Source organism: Rhynchophorus ferrugineus, unplaced genomic scaffold (genome assembly GCF_030347505.1).
Source record: "Rhynchophorus ferrugineus isolate W39M unplaced genomic scaffold, kcgeb_rfMv2 rfM2, whole genome shotgun sequence".
In the NCBI taxonomy this organism is placed as follows: Eukaryota; Metazoa; Arthropoda; class Insecta; order Coleoptera; family Curculionidae; genus Rhynchophorus; species Rhynchophorus ferrugineus.
In genome coordinates, this window is record NW_027472581.1 from 75,108,850 (window position 1) to 75,125,314 (window position 16,465).

The 16,465-nt window shown below is 29.0% G+C and overlaps 5 protein-coding genes and 1 long non-coding RNA gene across 10 annotated transcripts; 3 read left to right on the top strand and 3 right to left on the bottom strand.

Annotated features, from left to right (window-relative positions):
* Positions 1 to 1,205: 1,205 nt before the first annotated feature.
* On the bottom strand, positions 1,206 to 5,185 carry smg (sterile alpha motif domain containing protein 4 smaug). Of its 2 annotated transcripts, XM_076394781.1 has the most exons (5): positions 5,044 to 5,185; positions 4,435 to 4,935; positions 3,047 to 3,662; positions 2,704 to 2,902; positions 1,206 to 1,697 (listed from the first exon to the last, which is right to left on the bottom strand). In XM_076394781.1, exons 1-5 carry the CDS (start codon positions 5,044 to 5,046, stop codon positions 1,373 to 1,375), a joined length of 1,644 nt encoding a protein of 547 aa, XP_076250896.1. In that variant the 5' UTR covers positions 5,047 to 5,185; the 3' UTR covers positions 1,206 to 1,372. The 2 variants fall into 2 exon arrangements, with proteins under 2 accessions (XP_076250896.1, XP_076250898.1); XM_076394783.1 differs by lacking the exon at positions 5,044 to 5,185 and having other exon boundaries at positions 4,435 to 4,932.
* A 112-nt stretch (positions 5,186 to 5,297) lies between these two features.
* On the top strand, positions 5,298 to 8,034 carry Tim9a (translocase of inner membrane 9). Of its 2 annotated transcripts, none has more exons than XM_076394789.1 (4): positions 5,298 to 5,467; positions 5,521 to 5,616; positions 5,714 to 5,875; positions 7,898 to 8,034. In XM_076394789.1, the coding sequence occupies exons 1-3, from the start codon at positions 5,405 to 5,407 to the stop codon at positions 5,840 to 5,842; spliced, it is 288 nt and encodes a 95-aa protein (XP_076250904.1). In that variant the 5' UTR covers positions 5,298 to 5,404; the 3' UTR covers positions 5,843 to 5,875; positions 7,898 to 8,034. The 2 variants fall into 2 exon arrangements, with proteins under 2 accessions (XP_076250904.1, XP_076250903.1); XM_076394788.1 differs by lacking the exon at positions 7,898 to 8,034 and adding an exon at positions 6,844 to 6,986.
* Positions 6,077 to 8,418, bottom strand: LOC143190485 (ras-related protein Rab-38). 2 transcript variants are annotated; one of them, XM_076394787.1, is made up of 6 exons: positions 8,142 to 8,418; positions 8,027 to 8,059; positions 7,383 to 7,536; positions 6,825 to 6,885; positions 6,526 to 6,706; positions 6,077 to 6,474 (listed from the first exon to the last, which is right to left on the bottom strand). In XM_076394787.1, exons 1-6 carry the CDS (start codon positions 8,281 to 8,283, stop codon positions 6,314 to 6,316), a joined length of 732 nt encoding a protein of 243 aa, XP_076250902.1. In that variant the 5' UTR covers positions 8,284 to 8,418; the 3' UTR covers positions 6,077 to 6,313. The 2 variants fall into 2 exon arrangements, with proteins under 2 accessions (XP_076250902.1, XP_076250901.1); XM_076394786.1 differs by having other exon boundaries at positions 8,027 to 8,074.
* Positions 8,419 to 8,891: 473 nt separating this feature from the next.
* Positions 8,892 to 10,692, top strand: ND-39 (NADH:ubiquinone oxidoreductase subunit 39). Of its 2 annotated transcripts, none has more exons than XM_076394785.1 (5): positions 8,892 to 9,184; positions 9,275 to 9,468; positions 9,521 to 9,948; positions 10,000 to 10,161; positions 10,213 to 10,692. In XM_076394785.1, exons 1-5 carry the CDS (start codon positions 9,154 to 9,156, stop codon positions 10,571 to 10,573), a joined length of 1,176 nt encoding a protein of 391 aa, XP_076250900.1. In that variant the 5' UTR covers positions 8,892 to 9,153; the 3' UTR covers positions 10,574 to 10,692. The 2 variants fall into 2 exon arrangements, with proteins under 2 accessions (XP_076250900.1, XP_076250899.1); XM_076394784.1 differs by having other exon boundaries at positions 9,114 to 9,208.
* A 461-nt stretch (positions 10,693 to 11,153) lies between these two features.
* On the bottom strand, positions 11,154 to 14,581 carry LOC143190487 (uncharacterized). The gene is made up of 3 exons (XM_076394790.1): positions 14,050 to 14,581; positions 12,724 to 12,816; positions 11,154 to 11,921 (listed from the first exon to the last, which is right to left on the bottom strand). The coding sequence occupies exons 1-3, from the start codon at positions 14,268 to 14,270 to the stop codon at positions 11,258 to 11,260; spliced, it is 978 nt and encodes a 325-aa protein (XP_076250905.1). The 5' UTR covers positions 14,271 to 14,581; the 3' UTR covers positions 11,154 to 11,257.
* Positions 14,582 to 14,958: 377 nt separating this feature from the next.
* On the top strand, positions 14,959 to 15,427 carry LOC143190490 (uncharacterized). Its single transcript, XR_013004258.1, has 2 exons — positions 14,959 to 15,166; positions 15,243 to 15,427. It is a non-coding gene; the product is annotated as an uncharacterized LOC143190490 (long non-coding RNA).
* The last annotated feature ends 1,038 nt before the right edge of the window (positions 15,428 to 16,465 follow it).

Genomic DNA, 16,465 nt, shown 5'->3' on the forward strand with positions numbered 1-16,465 from the left:
GGTATTCTTCGGGAAATCTAACTGAAATATCAGGGCAATCCAAATATCCAAATTGAAAGGATCAGTTCGTCGCGAAAGACTGACGAGCAGTTTCCACGTTTTCTACTCTTCTAAATGACCTCAATCGCTTGGCTTTTACATTTTCCAGTATTATAACAACCTATTCAAACTATTCCACCATTCTTGATTAAAACTAGTACTGGGACTCATTTAAATGGCGAAAACCATAGAAGAGAATCGCCGAATCGCGGTTTTGTAACACTCTCGCAGGTTTAAGGCGTGCTCTTGGAGAGCCAAACTACCGATTAACACCCTTTTCCTTTTAAGCAGTAAATTAATTTTTGTTTTTATTATTTTACCTCACTCAACACAGATTAACAGCAATAATACGATAACATAAGATACAAATTTTCTACATAAGAATGACTGAAACTTGGTGTGTGGTATAGTACTGTAATTGGTGGAGCCGAATGAGCAACCAATGAACCAGATATATAAGTTAATTAAGATAATTAATTAAATGGGATATCTAATTATGAGCTAATAAATTATGTTGGCCAATCCTATTATAACAGGCACTATAGTCCTTTCAATTGTATTCCTTTTTTTATCTTTCTCAATATCTAAGTCTTCTGATCTCTCATTGGCTTTGTGTACTAAACCATTCTCTTTATTTTATAACTTCCTTAATAGCTTGCTATTTTTTGTGGTATATCAGTCAAGGACCTTTACGACCTTTATAGACAGAACTTCTCTGAATACAATCATAACTGCAATTACAAGCAACACCGTTTTTCTACTATCTTACAATATCATTAACCTATACTCATTGCAGTCTCCCCCTTAGGCTATTCTTATTTCCGATCGTTAAGCCATCAAATCCTTATATTCAAATTTTGTGCATCCTATATACTCTTTTATAATTTTATACGCAATCCCATACTTGTGGAACTTTATATCCTTGATCTTTCACTTTCTTGTTTTATTTTCGCTACACCTTTCTTCTTGCTTATTTCTTTACAGGGCTCATCCACTGTAGAAGTTATTTTCCACATTTTCTTTACATAACGCAACATTGTTCCTGATTATTTAAAATAATTCAAGGAAAATATTATTAAACACAATCTCAACAACACACAAACAAAATCAAAAAATTATTTTGGTATTTAAATCAAATTAAAGCTTAAAATAAAAATATTCGAGAGCATGATAAAATTATTTTATTATAAATATAACATAGTTACTTAAATTACATCACATACACATATATCAACATCTTCCTACAAAAATTGTAGTACTAATAAACAAACCATACACTAGCCTCTAAATAAAAAATTAATTTGTCAACAACGTGTAACCGAAAATAAAACATTTAGGGCCCTAACGCGTGCTCCATCATTTGGATGCATAGAGATTCTAAACTGCTTTCGATATCTAAATTATTTTTAGTCGCCGGATAAGTTGACTTAAAACGATTCGAGTTCGTGTTACACTTATAATTTGAACACGCGTCATTATAAACTATAGGATTGATCCGCGAAAGCTGATTCTTCAGAGTGCCGCTGTCCACAGAATGCCGATGGCCGAGATATGTGGAGGTGCTCTGCATATTAGGGTAGGATGAGCTCTTTTGTGTGCTGGACTGATCAATCGATGCTTCGAAACCGTACGACTTATGATTCCTCGTCTGCTTGTTTCTGAAATATTACGTTTATTTATTAATATTTTTTTATAATGAAAACAAAGATGAAAATTAAGATTATAGAATAATTTTGAGAGAATTACATGGAGTAACTTATGCTATAAACATAAAATTTTCCTCAGCTTTGAACATGAGAAATAGAAGTTTTGCTGTTTGTGTTCAATTCAAAGAAAAATATTGGTGAAATTTAGTACTCTTTTTTTTAAATATTTTAAAGTCTCCTTTTTACCAACGAAGGTTTATCTGAATTGGACGTCCGACCGACTGACCAATTAACAACTACTTAGAGACCATCTCAGAAGACATCCGGTCTTACCCAGCCTGGTTACGTGACTGATTATTCCTTGTCGGATTTTCCACTGTTGCCTATAAAGACATTTAGAATTACAATCACAAACACAAAGTACATCCATGCGCCAAAAGATTCGAACCCGCGACTATCGCAACAGTAGAAGAACCGTCGTGGGGAATTTACAGTAATACTCCATTGATAACAAAGCGTATTAGTTTCGACCCCTTAAAACTGCAATATAGATATCGGAAATGTTCAAATATGAGAAATTAAATTATAAAAATATAATCATATGGATGTGAAAATGTGGTCATGAAAAAGACATCATGACGGGCATTTTGCATGAAAGATAAGACTCCGTAACTTTTTAATGTGCTTTCCTGAAATCATAGGTAATACCCTCAAAATGAATGTATTATTAAAAAAAAATTGTTTCATTAATATCTCGCACACACCCTTATTGAAAAACTCTATATTAACAACAAATAAAGTCATTTTTAAAATCATTCATTAATATCAGTTGTTGAAACATATCAAATTATAATCCTAAATAAATTAATTATAATTAAAAGAAAATAAAATATATAAAAACTAATAAAAAATATAATAAAATGAATACTAAAATGGTAAAACTATAGAAAAGTATTGAATATACTGGCGATTAAAAATATAAAACATAGAGTATAAGCATTACAAAAAAAATATTTACCTCATGCTCTTTCGACAACAACTATTTTTTGCATATACAGGTATATTTGTGCTTGCAGACAACTGCTCCTTCCACATAGACAACTTCTTTTTATGGTCAATGGTAAATCCTTCTATATCGTCAGCTTTCTCACACAATGAATTAAACATCACCAAGTTTTCATCAGCAGGATGCCGCATCGTCAATAATTGAGTACACACTAGAAATCATAAACAGCTTTGAGAAAAGTTTTAATTTCTGAAATAGATATGCTCTTAAGTTATATTAAAACAACAAAAATATATCCAAAACTAATACATTAATTCAAAATTTTAATAAACATATACTTAATAATGATTATTACCTTTCCCCATAACTTTAACAAACTGCGAATACAGATCTCCACCAGTAGATATCTGAAGTGGTGTAAACAAAATTGTTTTGAGTTCCTTCAAGGCCTTATTTAAATCACCACCATTTAAAACTGTCAATTCTAAATCATCCAGCAATTTTTTCCGTTCCTTTAGTTTATCCAAACTAATTAGCAGCTTATGGCGCGCTCCTTTTGTTACACCCACCTCTATCAAATGTTCTTCAGTCAGATTCAACATCTGACTGGGCGTCAAATTATTAAATATCCAACTATACTTATGTAACCGCAAGGATTTCAGCCACGATAAGATCGACTTCATCACAGGCACGTTGTTTTTTATTAAAACCTCTTGTAGTTTGGTTTCTGAACTACTAGCATGGATTTGGGGTATCTGTAATGTATTTTTCTCGCAGGACAACGAATAACTTCGAGGTTTAGAAAGCATATGAGCCAAGTTCTCTTGGGAAGACCATTGTTCTACATAAGTGGTCTCTGGTATCAGACTGTTCGATCTTTTCTTGTCGTTGTCGATCATATCAGTAGTTTCTGTTCCACATTCATCTATCACTTCATTTACAGGAGTGTGAATAAAATTTTCTGGACTAACCTAAAACGTTTCATTTAATTAAATTTGTCATCATATTATTTATTTCATTTCATATTTAAACTACTAAATTGCGCTTCAATAAAATAATAATATACCAAATAAAGATATAAAGCATATTTGCATAAAAAAAGATGAAATTTCCTCTGTAAAATAAAATGTTTCAATAACTAAGAATGTATCAATAAAATCTACTATAAATCTAAATATTGTATCTATATTCTGACCATAGAGTAACTATAATTCTGACTATATATCTATCAAGCCCGCTGTTAGCTGATTATGAGACCCCTATCTATCTATATATTTACACTGATAGTAGACACATTTCATTCAGGGAATTTACTACCCTGTATACTATCAATAATTATATATAATGGTGAGCCTAATATGATTTTTTTTAAATACATACATATATACATAATACTGGTATAATGTTAGTGGACTGAAAACTTAAAAATGTTTGTAACAAAATTGATGTCATTTAATTCTTATTTAAGAGAACAAATAAATTATTAGTAAATTATATTAAATTGAAATAGCAAATCTAAGAATAAGGCAATCTTATTGATTAAATTCTATGTTACATTATTTTATTAATTACATTCTATTAATAAGATCTATTTTAAAATAAGAATAACTTAAAAGTCAGAAATATCTTTTAAAAGCTTATCATTGTCAAGACTAATATATTTTAAATCTATCATAAAATATTTCAGGTATAATTCCTGTATTTAGAATTGAATATCTCATGAATACCTAAAAAATAGCTTACCTTATTCAATACTTGTTTTAGCAGATGCTTGAAAGACCTTTTATCATCTTTATCAAATGCAGGGTGAATATACACATAGGACATAAGTTCAACACATTCGTTGTAAATTTTCTTAAAAGGGGGTGTTATGCATTCTGTTAGAATTCTTTTGATTATACTCAGATAAGTTTGTGCAGCACCCCTATTACCAGGTTTTAATAATGGAATATGATGCAATAATAAGCACAAGGCCATCTGAGGATTTTCAGTTAAGAAGTTATTAATTATAGACGGATCGTTTGCATTATTTTCCAATGTTTGCGTTTCAGCTGTGTGAATGCTGGGCAATAATTGGTTTAAAGCATTCTGAAGAAATTTGGCATTTGAAAATGGCAGGCCTACCATTAAATAGTAGAGAGCAACTGTCTTCTCGCAACTGTCCCATTTCTGAAATTTTACCCGTAATTCGCTTAGATGTTCACAGAACTCAGAAAAGTCTTTGGTAGATTCAAACTCCATATTCTAAAAATAAATATTAAAATATTAAATTAAAAAATCTGACAGACAGGGAAGCATTTATCTATAATATCAGAACTACATATTTGTTAAAATGAGAATTTTAACATTTACCATGTCAATAACTTTTTTGTATTTTATTCCTGCTGATCAATTTGTTATATATTAGAAGGTCGTTAACATAGTTTGAATCTATTGCCCCAGAAAACTTCACTTTTGGCCTAAAACTTTTACTTACATGTGTAATGTTCTTGTCGAAGTTATCTGAATGAAATAAAAAAAACAGCAGGAAAAAAATATATTGTTCAAACCTCAAAAAAACAAACGTCAGCTGACGATAATTTACTAAGCGCAGGAGACGAAATGTCAAATTTAATATTTGAAATATCGAAGCCCCCACGTTTAAATTTGACGTACATCTAGCTTAGCCTCATCGTTTTTTAATCTTCCTTAAAAGAAAGATTTTTCCAAAAAAATGAGTGTACCATTACCACCCGGGGCTGGTTTAGAAAATATTGATTCAGAACAAATCAAAACCGTGAGTAAATTAATTTGTATTATATTTTAAGGTTATAATTTGTTCTGTTGCAGTTTAAGGACTTCCTTATATCTTACAATAAACTGACTGAAATGTGTTTTAATGACTGTGTATCAGACTTTACTTCACGAAGCATTAAACATGCTGAGGTAAAGTAGTATTTTTAATTTGAAATTTCTCACAGACTAATTCATAAAAGATGACATATACCACATCATTAATATTCATGATTTAATACAATTTTAGGATAAGTGTGCTCTCAACTGTTTAGAAAAGTTTCTGAAAGTAAATCAAAGAATATCCCAAAGATTCCAGGAGTTCCAAGTATTAGCAAATGAAAATGCTTTAGCATCAATAAAACAAACGGGAAGCTGAAATATTCAATGTGTAACTGTTAGTGTGATACCTGTGAGTTAGTGAATTGTTAATTTTAATTTAATAAAATATGTTTTAGATGTTTTTTGGAAATAATTTTTAGTTAGTTTATCTGATATTCTTTGATTGAATTAGGACTTAATTTTAACATAAAGTAATACAAGATATTTTTGGAAAAGCGAATTATTAATCTTTTAGTAATAAACAATTAAATAAAAATTGTGAAATGAAAGATTTATAAAGCTTTGTTATATTTTATTAATAAGCTCAAACAATAACGAGAGTTTGTCATTTTTAATCCTTTATTCAAGGATGCATCAAATAACAAAACAGTATTGTCTTCTTAATAACAAAGATCACTAAACCATAGTTTAATGGTTGTAGTTGGTATAAACACAAAATTGCATAGGTTCTACATAATAATTTTTCAAACCAGAGATTCTCTAATGTCACCATTTTACAACAGAAGATCTATGAAAAATGACAACAGGATTTAGGATTTTTTTGTTCTAAATTTTTATTATCTGATTGATCCTGATTTGCCAATTTTATTACATCATCTGTTATAAGAGGAAACTGCAAACTATGATGATTCTTTAAAGCTGCTGCAGTCAGTCTTATCATTGCCTCATCTAAAGAAAAACATCTGTTAACTTTTACAACCATCACTTACACAAACATACCTATATGGATGTTATCTTTGGCAGATGTAACAAACCAAGAAATAATACCATTTTCTTTGCAGAATGCATCAATATCAATAGGTACTGTTTTTGTGGTAATATCACCTTTATTTGCTAATAATATGGTTGGTATTTGTATTCCTCCTGGTAAACTAACTTTTTTTCTTAAATCTATTAGCCACTAAAATATGTTATAATATCTTATGATATATCTAAACTTTAAATACATAGTTGTATAATACTATCTTATGAACCTGATTGTAATACTAATTTAGACAGAGTATAGAAATATTATTTACCTTAGATATTGATTTAAAGGTTTCTGGACGGGTCAAATCAAAAACTAAAGCAGCACCAAATCTAAAGAAGAATGCCATTTTTTAAGTATATTTAATAGGGAATTATTAAATTATTATATTATAATTATGTTTTTACTTAGATATAAAATTTTAAATAGCCTAAACTACTTGTCTAATTATTACTTAAGTTATTTTACATAATCTATATTTGACAAGAAAAGAAAATTTCTAGCAGATGTAGTATTATTAATGAACTATTACATAACTTTATGCAGTTAATGTTACAGTTATAAAACCAATATTTTTTGTTAGCTAAAAAACGCTTATTTTAAAATTAATGGTGTTATTCTAAATAAATAATTAGTTAAATCATTTTCCAAATTCGTATATAACTTTAAATCTCTTGATAAATTAAAATTACATTATATAAGGTAAAAGTTCCCTTTTGAATTTTTAAATGTCAATAATAACCATATATAAAAATCTAAAAAACAGATTTTGAACATCATTAAAAAATGGTTGTATTGTGAAAAAAAATATTCAAATGCAATATCTTACGCGTGCCGATAGAAAATGCCTGTTAAAGCGCCAAAGCGCTCGTGACCGGCAATATCCCACAAATGCAAATTTATCCGAATTTCTTCGTTCCATTCCAAGGTTTTAACAGCAAAATCTGCACCAATGGTTACCTTATATGATGAGGAGAATTCACCTGTTAATTGACATCTAGTTATTTAATTAGTTTTTAGATATATGACCATATTTGATAATTTTAAATTTATATATACTGGTTTTTTATGTTATATAATAATTATTAGTTTTATTTTTCTTGAACTTCTAAAATCCACTATAGCAATCATTGTTTTCCAAATAACAAAAACACTTAAAATATTATCTAGGAAACTCTGCAATAGCAAGTTATTATTAACATTTGCATATTTTATTAAATCATTTACATCTCTATAGAATTTGACTAATATTAATATAGAGTAATTAGGAAAACGAAACCATATTTTCAAAATAGAATAATCTACTTGACCTTGACATCTTGAGGAATTTGTACTATTTTCTAGGAAATCATCGATCGCGCCTCAAGGAATTTCAAGAATGTGTTTAAATTGATTTTTCCAGTACCACAATCACCCACAAAGATTATTACAATTATCCCTACTTATTTAACGCTTATTTATAAACAAACTTACCGTCTGTATACCTTTGTATTATTGACGTTTTCCCTGTAAAAAGATATCCTGTTTTATTAGAAGATAGATCAAAACATTAATATTAGTTTTGGATAGTGATGATTACTTCACTCACCGACTCCAAAATCACCAATAATAACAAATTTAAAAGTCAATTCTTTTTTATGCAAATTTGCTATTCGCAATCTATCACTAATATTAATCAATCTGTCTCTGCTTATAACACCATTGGAATTTTCTTTTAAACTATTTTGCATTTTGTGAAACAATAAAGGCGTAGAAACTTAAATGGAGCGTTAAATTAAAGGCACATTTTTGTCACTCGTGATTAACATTTCCTAATAAATAGTAAACTAATTAAAGAGATATCTCATTGCTGTTATCAGATTTTATTTATTAACACCTGATACGCTGATGACGCGCGAAACATACAAATAATTGTTTGAATAAGCTAGCGGGAGCTAATAACTTGTTTCAGCACCATCTATTGGGAGATATTTTTACTAAAGTATATTTTTCACTATAAAAAATACAAGAGTTAATTATAAATTAATTCTTCATTAATGTCATGTTATAGACTTTTAATAAATAATTTTTAATATATATTTATATTATTGCAAACTTCAAGTTTAATAATTGATTTGAAGATTTGAGGTGTATTATTTTAAAACTGTTTTTAACATATAGATATAAGAAGTATTAAGAATTTATATTTATTGAAAATGTATGACTTAATTTATGTTTAATGCTAATATTAGATATTTCATGATATAATAATAATAATAAATCGTTAATAAACCCAAACCTTTTCAAATAATTAAGATTGCCATATGTGTTGCCTGCTAATAAAATGTGATATATAGATAACTAGTAATATGTTTAGCTTAATCTATAGCATTAAATTTTTTCTATGGTATTAAATCACTAATAAAAATAAATCATTAGAAGCTAGTTATCCAATAATTAACGTGATTAAAAATATCTATAATATTACCTGACACATTTTTCTTTACACAATTTTCTAATAATTATTTATTAATATATGGAGTTTGACGCTATGTTGTCAGTCTGACATCTACTGACAGGGAATGTGTTATTGAAGAAAAATATTATATAAAAAGAAAAATATGAATAAGTCTACAATTTTATTAAATATAAGTATGTTGAAAAAATTTGATTTCAGTTAAGACCACTTGATCATTACCTTATCTATTTTTAAAAATATGATTATATAATATGTCTTTTTAGAGCCTCAAAATGTTTTGGCAGTATGTACTCAGGTGAGGGGATTGAATACCGATAATAGTTATACGAATTTATCGAGCTATAAGAGAGGAACTGGAGGTCGCTCTAGTTTTAACGGCATTGTCGCCACAGTATTTGGTAGCACAGGCTTTATTGGGCGGCATGTTTGCAACAGATTGGGAAAAATTGGAACCCAGGTAAAACATTTAACAGGAATAATAAATATTTAATGCTCTCAAAATATTTTAGCTTATATTGCCATATCGAGGTGATAACTATGAGCCAATGCGATTAAAGTTATGTGGTGATTTGGGTCAAGTATTGTTTCATCAATATGATCTAAGAGATGAAGAGTCAATCAGAAAAGCCATAAAATACTCTAATGTGGTTATAAATTTGGTTGGTCGTGATTGGGAAACTAGAAATTTTACTTTTAATGATGTACATGTTGAAGGAGCTAGAAGACTAGCCAGATTATCTAAAGAAGCAGGTGTTGAGAGGTTCATCCATCTGTCAGCATTAAATGCTTCTGAAACCCCTGAAAGTATTTTCATTCCTGGTGGATCAGCTTTCTTAAGAAGTAAGGCATTGGGTGATATTGCTGTATTAGAAGAGTTTCCAGAAGCTACAATTATTAAACCATCTGATGTATATGGCCAGGAAGATCGTTTTATTAGGTAAGTCCATTTTGTAATAATTTCTACTATATCAGTTAATATTATATGTAGATATTATGCTCATCCATGGCGCAATCAGTTCAATTATATGCCGTTATGGAATAAAGGGGAGAAAACAGAAAAACAGCCAATTTCTGTTAAGGATATAGCATCTGGAATAGTTGCAGCCATTCGTGATCCTGATAGTGCTGGCAAAATTTATCAAGCTGTTGGGTGAGTACTGATTAGACTACCATAACTTTTTACTGATTGATTACATTTTAGGCCTAAAAGATATTTGTTATCTGAAATTGTTGATTATTTATACCGAATTATGAGAAGAACTGATGGTCGTAGACTGATTGATTTAAAATGGGATTACCTGTTTCAGTTAAGAGTAACTCTAAATGAGAAGTTTTCAATAAATTGGCCCCTTGGAAATTTGCATTGGGAGAAAATTGAAAGAGAACATCTCTCTGATGTTGTCAGATCAGATGTCTTAACTTTGGAGGATCTAGGTGTCATACTGACCACTATGGAAGAACAGATTCCATGGGAACTAAAACCATTCACGGATGGCATATATCATGGACATGATGTTGATGATCCAAAACCACCAGCAGAACCACCAAAAGTTGTAATATAAAATGTAAAGTTTACATTTGTTTGTAAACAATACAAGATTAATTAAAATGTTATCAGATTTAAAATTGTTTTAGTTTTTTCATTCTTTGTTATGTTGGTTAATAAATTATTCTTAGCTTTTTCAATTCTTTGAATTTCTCTTGTTTATATCTGGAGACCATACAAGGTAACTAGAAAGAAAATTTACATATGTTTAACTTACAGAGGATATGTCAATCGGCAACTTGACTTTTGTGAATTCACGTCTGCGATATTCAAGATTTTTGCCAATTAATTAAAGCGCCAAGCCTTTATCTTTTTCAAAATGACTAAATATATAAATTTTAAGTCTTCCGTAACAATTTCAAACTTTTTTATTGCAATTTAATTTTCTTTTTAAGTTATGTACTCTTACATATATTTTTTTCTGATTTTACAATTTGATATTACTCCGTTTTTTTCTCTGAGTTTCGCTCTCGTCGAAATCTCCGCTAAAATCCATATTCCTCGGTATGGAAAACTGGCTTACTTATTTATTTTTTGGGTCCCAACTTTTATATACATAAATGATATACTCTAGGTAGGATTCATAACAATAGAGATATTGTATATTTATATATTTAACAAAGGTATAATTAAAATTAACAAAATTACTATAAGATATTTTACACCTAAAAAAAATCACACAGTTTGTTATAAACCATATTTATGTATATACAGAAGTATCATAAATTGCTTTATTTTCAGAACCGTTTTCTTTGTCGTATTTACTATATTCTTTAGCGAAATTATCAGATCCTTTGGCGGCTTTAAATTTATCCATGTATTCATCTACGTATCCTTTGTCGCTAATGCCTTTAGCTCCGGCGTTTTTGTCAACGTACTGGCTTTCTTTGTTGTTATCGTGAACAAAATAGCCACTGTTAGAGCCATCTTTGGCATGACGACTGCCGTATTTCTTATAATGACCTCTCTTATCGGCAATGTCATAGAACTTATGTTGTTTGTTGTAATCGTCCTTGCGATACACTTTTTGATATCCGCTAATTTTAGATCCCTTATCATGACCATTTTTTTGTGAAAACGAGCCACCGTGATGCGCCACACCATACCCGTGTTGGCTAGCATAATGCCCATCGTTTTGCAAAGCTAATCCATTTTTACCACCCTTCTCGTTGTAATACGATTTATCGTCTACGTTGTAATAATTTCCTTTCAATTTTTTTTCGAAGTCTCGTGTACTGTCGTAACCTTTGCTGTCATCATATCCATAGTGAGCTTTATTATCTAAACTGTATATGTTTCCTTTATCATCAATGAACTTGGTCAAGTATCCATTTCCTTCTCCGTAGGTGATCCCATATGGATTTCTAGAATAATGATATCAAATAGTTACTTTTATGTTATTGAATATATAAAAAGTATATATTTTCACTTTTCCTAATAGATAGTTTTAACGATGCATATTTCTAGTAATACTTATTCAATGAACAGTTCATAGATTTTCCTGGATATAAATGTCGCATTCACTAAGTCAAAAGTTATTGCTCTTTTAAAATGCAGGTTCCAAAAGGTCATTTTCTTATTATGGACTTCTAACTTACGGAAAACGAAAAATTCAACGCAGGTTCATGGAAAATTTTGTGATGCTTCTCTGATCGGCCAATTGTGGAAAAACTCAATAGAATTCTAGACGTCATTGTAGAGCAATATATGCCATGTCACAAGATCGCTAGCAAAATATACATAATAAATTAATTTTGAACCATTTACTGAAAACTATGTACTAAAAGAAGAACTAACTTTCAATTAGTGAATCGCTGATAAAATGGAACGAAATCAAGTAATTCAAGATAAAAATCCAGATAAAAACGGTTGCAAAGTCCGCATAGAGGCCAAGTTTGATTTGGGATTGGAAAGGAATTGATCATAATGAACTGCTCGAACCTAGCCAGTTCTGGTCTTTGCATGCATAAATGCATAAGATATAGAGAATTATCGATGTTTTGTGTCTTAATAGTGTAAAACAGGCTTCTGAAAATTAGTTCAGAAGTTCTATAGTGACGGAATTATGCTTTTAATATCAATTAAGATAACTCATATATCATTGAAATGCATATGAAAGGTTCACATAGAATAATACAAAAAATACAATATGACTTATATACTTACTGAAGACCTTTGTAATAATCAACTATTGAATAAGGTGCATATTTCAATTCGTCTTCCGTTACATATGTTATAGAAGGAAGATCCTTGCCATAGCTGAAAAAAAAACAATGTTTATATTTATGTCAAAGTGTGCAATGTAATATAAAGGTAAAGTTTTAAATTAACTATACTTGTGATATTCTAAAATGTACTCAATAGACTATAAATATGGTCAATATTAGAAACATTTCAATTTTTAATTGATTGTATTAAATATTTATTAAAATTCAGAATTAAAATGAATAAAGAACAGAAATGTGATTGACAAACATTATGTATTATTAAAGGAATGCCTAAGGTCACGTATAATCTACTTTATTTGTTTTACCCAAATAATAAATATTAAAAACTGCCCAAAACATAATAATCACCGTGAAAAGTCAATGAATCGCCACAAATAAAACGTTTTTATTCACAAATGTACTCAACCATGCAGAAATAATTAAATAATAAAGAAAAAAAGTAGATTAACTAAATGTAATACATTTTTTAATGGAAATATATTTTAAGTTCGAGTATTAATTTGTTATGATTATTATATTTATCAGTCATTATTACGTATTGGCATTATTCAAACTGGAAAACCGATTACTCTTGATTACCTACTGTCCATATATATATATATATATATATATATATATATATATATATATATATATATATATATATATATATATATATATATATATATATATATATATATATATATATATATACAGCTAGAGTGAAATTCGAACTTGTGACGTTCTTGCCAAGTGTAATAACGCAATACAATTGAAGGATTTGATGTTTGCATATTTCTAAATAATTTTATTATCTTGCATTAGATATTAATGTAACATTAATTAAAAATAACTTAACTACTTTTTACAAAATAGTGTAATTCAAAAATAAGAGTACTGGGTAAATACCTAGCATGTATTTTAAAATTATAAGTAACAATAAAAAAAAGCTTAAAATAATTTGTATAATACGAATAATGTTAACCGTGATATATTTTTGAATAAAAAATATAAAGTTTACTAACAAAATATATAAGTAATACAATGTAAACAAATAACAGTTTGCTGTTTTTTGACCTTATAAAGTTTCTATAAAATTTTTCAAATATGGTAACTTAACTTTACTTAACAATATAAGAAAATTAATTTAAGTATTAGAAAATACTTTTATAGCTTCATTATTTCTTTTTCGAACTATATAAATTTATTATATACTATATTACTCTGGATTCAACAGTCACGAAAATTATCAATGAAATACGATCAAAATAAAAATATATATTACCTTTCAACTAGCAAAGGCTCATGGGATGATGAAGCTGCTACTGCATCATTGTTGCTTTGGTACAAACTAGATGGTACATCCACGTAAGAAAATTGAGAGCCAGATGTTGCTTGGTCGTCCAACTTTGATGTCTTCATATATAACGATTCCAGTTCGACCGCATGATTAAAAGAAAATATCATTAATAATGTAACTATCCGAAAAAATAATGTGAAACTCATGATCGATAGTTGTTCGTCATATAATCAATAAATCAATGATACCGATTTATTGTGTAACGGCTTATATAGGTAATATATCTGCGAAGAGTAACACCATCTTTTTGCAGTGTGGTTTTTAAAGGACGCATACCAAAATGAAATCGTATTGAATTGGACATGGATGGTTAATAACCACGTGTTTAATATGAACTCAGGCGCGAAAGGATAAAATCAATTCGGTTTTGAGAAATATGTTCAATGAAAAAATGCGTCCATTTTAACCAGCACCTAAAAGTTTATAACATGAAGCGAATTGAGAAGGGCAAATAAACATTTACCTTAAATATATATGAATATAATAATAATTATATTTTAAAGACATTAATTAATTGGCAAAATAGTAAAAAACCTTATTAATTTTTTACATAAAATTGATATAATTTAACTTTTCTTAAAATAATTAATAAATTAATTGCAATGGGATTTCTTACTTTTTCTTTTTTAACTTTAATTAATTTAATTTAATATTTATTATAAAAAAAACTTATGACAATAAGTAATTCTTTTTTCAATATATTTTACTTTATATATGTATAAATAGACTCAATTAACATGTATACGTAAATAAACGAAAGTGAAACCTGGCAAAACATCCATGAATTATAATTAAAAACACTTGTAGGGTCGCTTTGGATAGTATAAAAGTGCTCTAGGGCTAAGAGCGGATATCATAAACCTAGATCATGGGTGAGTTCTGGATAATTTTGTTGTTCTCATACATAATCAGTTCGCAAGGTCGTGATATATTCGTCAGTGATGAAGTACCAATATATGAAGTTGAAGCGGCCGAAAAAAATGAAGTTAATGAAGATCTTAAAGGAGAAATTGAACACGCTCCTTGTCATATGGAATATCAAGTAAGTTTTTATGTTCAAACAATAACTAGCTATTAATAATATTAGAATTATTAGTCACGTTATGCTGTATTTTTAGGTAATGAAACGTGTAGTCGGAACTTGCATTAAACTGGGAAAATCTGCGACTGGATGTGTTGCCGGAAACTACCTTCACCCTTTCCATCCTGAGTGTATATAAAGTTGCTATAATAGCCTTATTGTCTTTATGATTTAATTTCTACATATGGGCAAAATATAATTATAATACATTTTATTTCGTTATATGCTTTGTTTTATTTGTTATCAAATGAATAATTAAACATAAATGTATATTAGACATACGTTATGTATATGAATTCGTCAATGTCTTGAATTTTCACTTAGTAAACCCACTGTTTAACATGGGTTGTAGCCCTCGATCTTTGACTTTAAGTCTAGCTAGTGGCGAATAATCAATTTATAGACCATCCCAAACATCCAGTCTTACACAGCCCGATCACGGGAATGTTTGAGGTAATTGTTTGTTGTTCAAGGAGACTAATCTTGTCTATGACAATAAGACAAGTTGATCTTGAAATGAAATTAATTAAACTGCGTAATTCATATCCTTAAATATTTCATACAAAGTGTACGCTATCCACATTCATACCGTTCAACTGAGACCAAAAGAAACCGGTTATCATCTGTGGCTTTCAACGGTGATGGAATGAAAAACTACATCTAACATAGATGCGTGATAGATATATATTATATATAGATATATATTATATATTGATTTCAAAGTAAAGCGTTGCGTGCCATCATCGATACCCCGTATTACATCTGTAACAAACTAATTCAGCACGACATCCATCTGAAACCCAGAACAAGTGTGATCCAAAGTTCCAGTGTAAAGTAATCTGAAAAAGTGCCAAGTGCATCCGAATCGTTAAAGTATTAAATGTGGGCGATGACAATGAAACACGTACGACAAAACATTTACTACCACTCAATCTGATTAAATTAATAGACGCAGAATAGTATTTAAAATAGCATAGGACTGTAATTAAATTAAGTCTTAGTTTATACAGGTCACTTACTAAAGGGATGCTTTAAAATGAAAGCAAATCATATCAAATACTTATTGCCTGTTAGGCACATTGTCGAATGCTAATAAAATTAAACAAATATATTCATGTCCTTGTGGGATTCAATCAAACGCAGCAGTAAAAGAAAGGATCGCCCTGTCGTCTTGGCTATTAATCACCTTTTTTTTTTTTAGTAAATATTTATAACAAATTATTTTTCCTTAATAAATACAGTTGAAAGTAATTATCTTTT

Coding starts and splice junctions, on each gene's coding strand:
- smg (XM_076394781.1), bottom strand. Junction 3,663..4,434: donor TAAAACAAGTATTGAATAAG/GTAAGCTATTTT, acceptor GAAACGTTTTAG/GTTAGTCCAGAAAATTTTAT. Junction 1,698..2,703: donor TGTTGTCGAAAGAGCATGAG/GTAAATATTTTT, acceptor GTAATATTTCAG/AAACAAGCAGACGAGGAATC.
- Tim9a (XM_076394789.1), top strand. CDS start 5,405: ATGAGTGTACCATTACCACCCGGGGCTGGTTTAGAAAATATTGATTCA. Junction 5,468..5,520: donor ATTCAGAACAAATCAAAACC/GTGAGTAAATTA, acceptor GTTCTGTTGCAG/TTTAAGGACTTCCTTATATC. Junction 5,617..5,713: donor GAAGCATTAAACATGCTGAG/GTAAAGTAGTAT, acceptor ATACAATTTTAG/GATAAGTGTGCTCTCAACTG.
- LOC143190485 (XM_076394786.1), bottom strand. CDS start 8,283: ATGCAAAATAGTTTAAAAGAAAATTCCAATGGTGTTATAAGCAGAGAC. Junction 6,886..7,382: donor GGCATTTTCTATCGGCACGC/GTAAGATATTGC, acceptor ATTCTTCTTTAG/ATTTGGTGCTGCTTTAGTTT. Junction 6,707..6,824: donor CCTTTAAATCAATATCTAAG/GTAAATAATATT, acceptor AACATATTTTAG/TGGCTAATAGATTTAAGAAA.
- ND-39 (XM_076394784.1), top strand. CDS start 9,154: ATGAATAAGTCTACAATTTTATTAAATATAAGTATGTTGAAAAAATTT. Junction 9,469..9,520: donor TGGGAAAAATTGGAACCCAG/GTAAAACATTTA, acceptor AAAATATTTTAG/CTTATATTGCCATATCGAGG. Junction 10,162..10,212: donor AAAATTTATCAAGCTGTTGG/GTGAGTACTGAT, acceptor ATTACATTTTAG/GCCTAAAAGATATTTGTTAT.
- LOC143190487 (XM_076394790.1), bottom strand. CDS start 14,270: ATGAGTTTCACATTATTTTTTCGGATAGTTACATTATTAATGATATTT. Junction 12,817..14,049: donor GAGCCTTTGCTAGTTGAAAG/GTAATATATATT, acceptor TTTTTTTTTCAG/CTATGGCAAGGATCTTCCTT. Junction 11,922..12,723: donor GATTATTACAAAGGTCTTCA/GTAAGTATATAA, acceptor TCATTATTCTAG/AAATCCATATGGGATCACCT.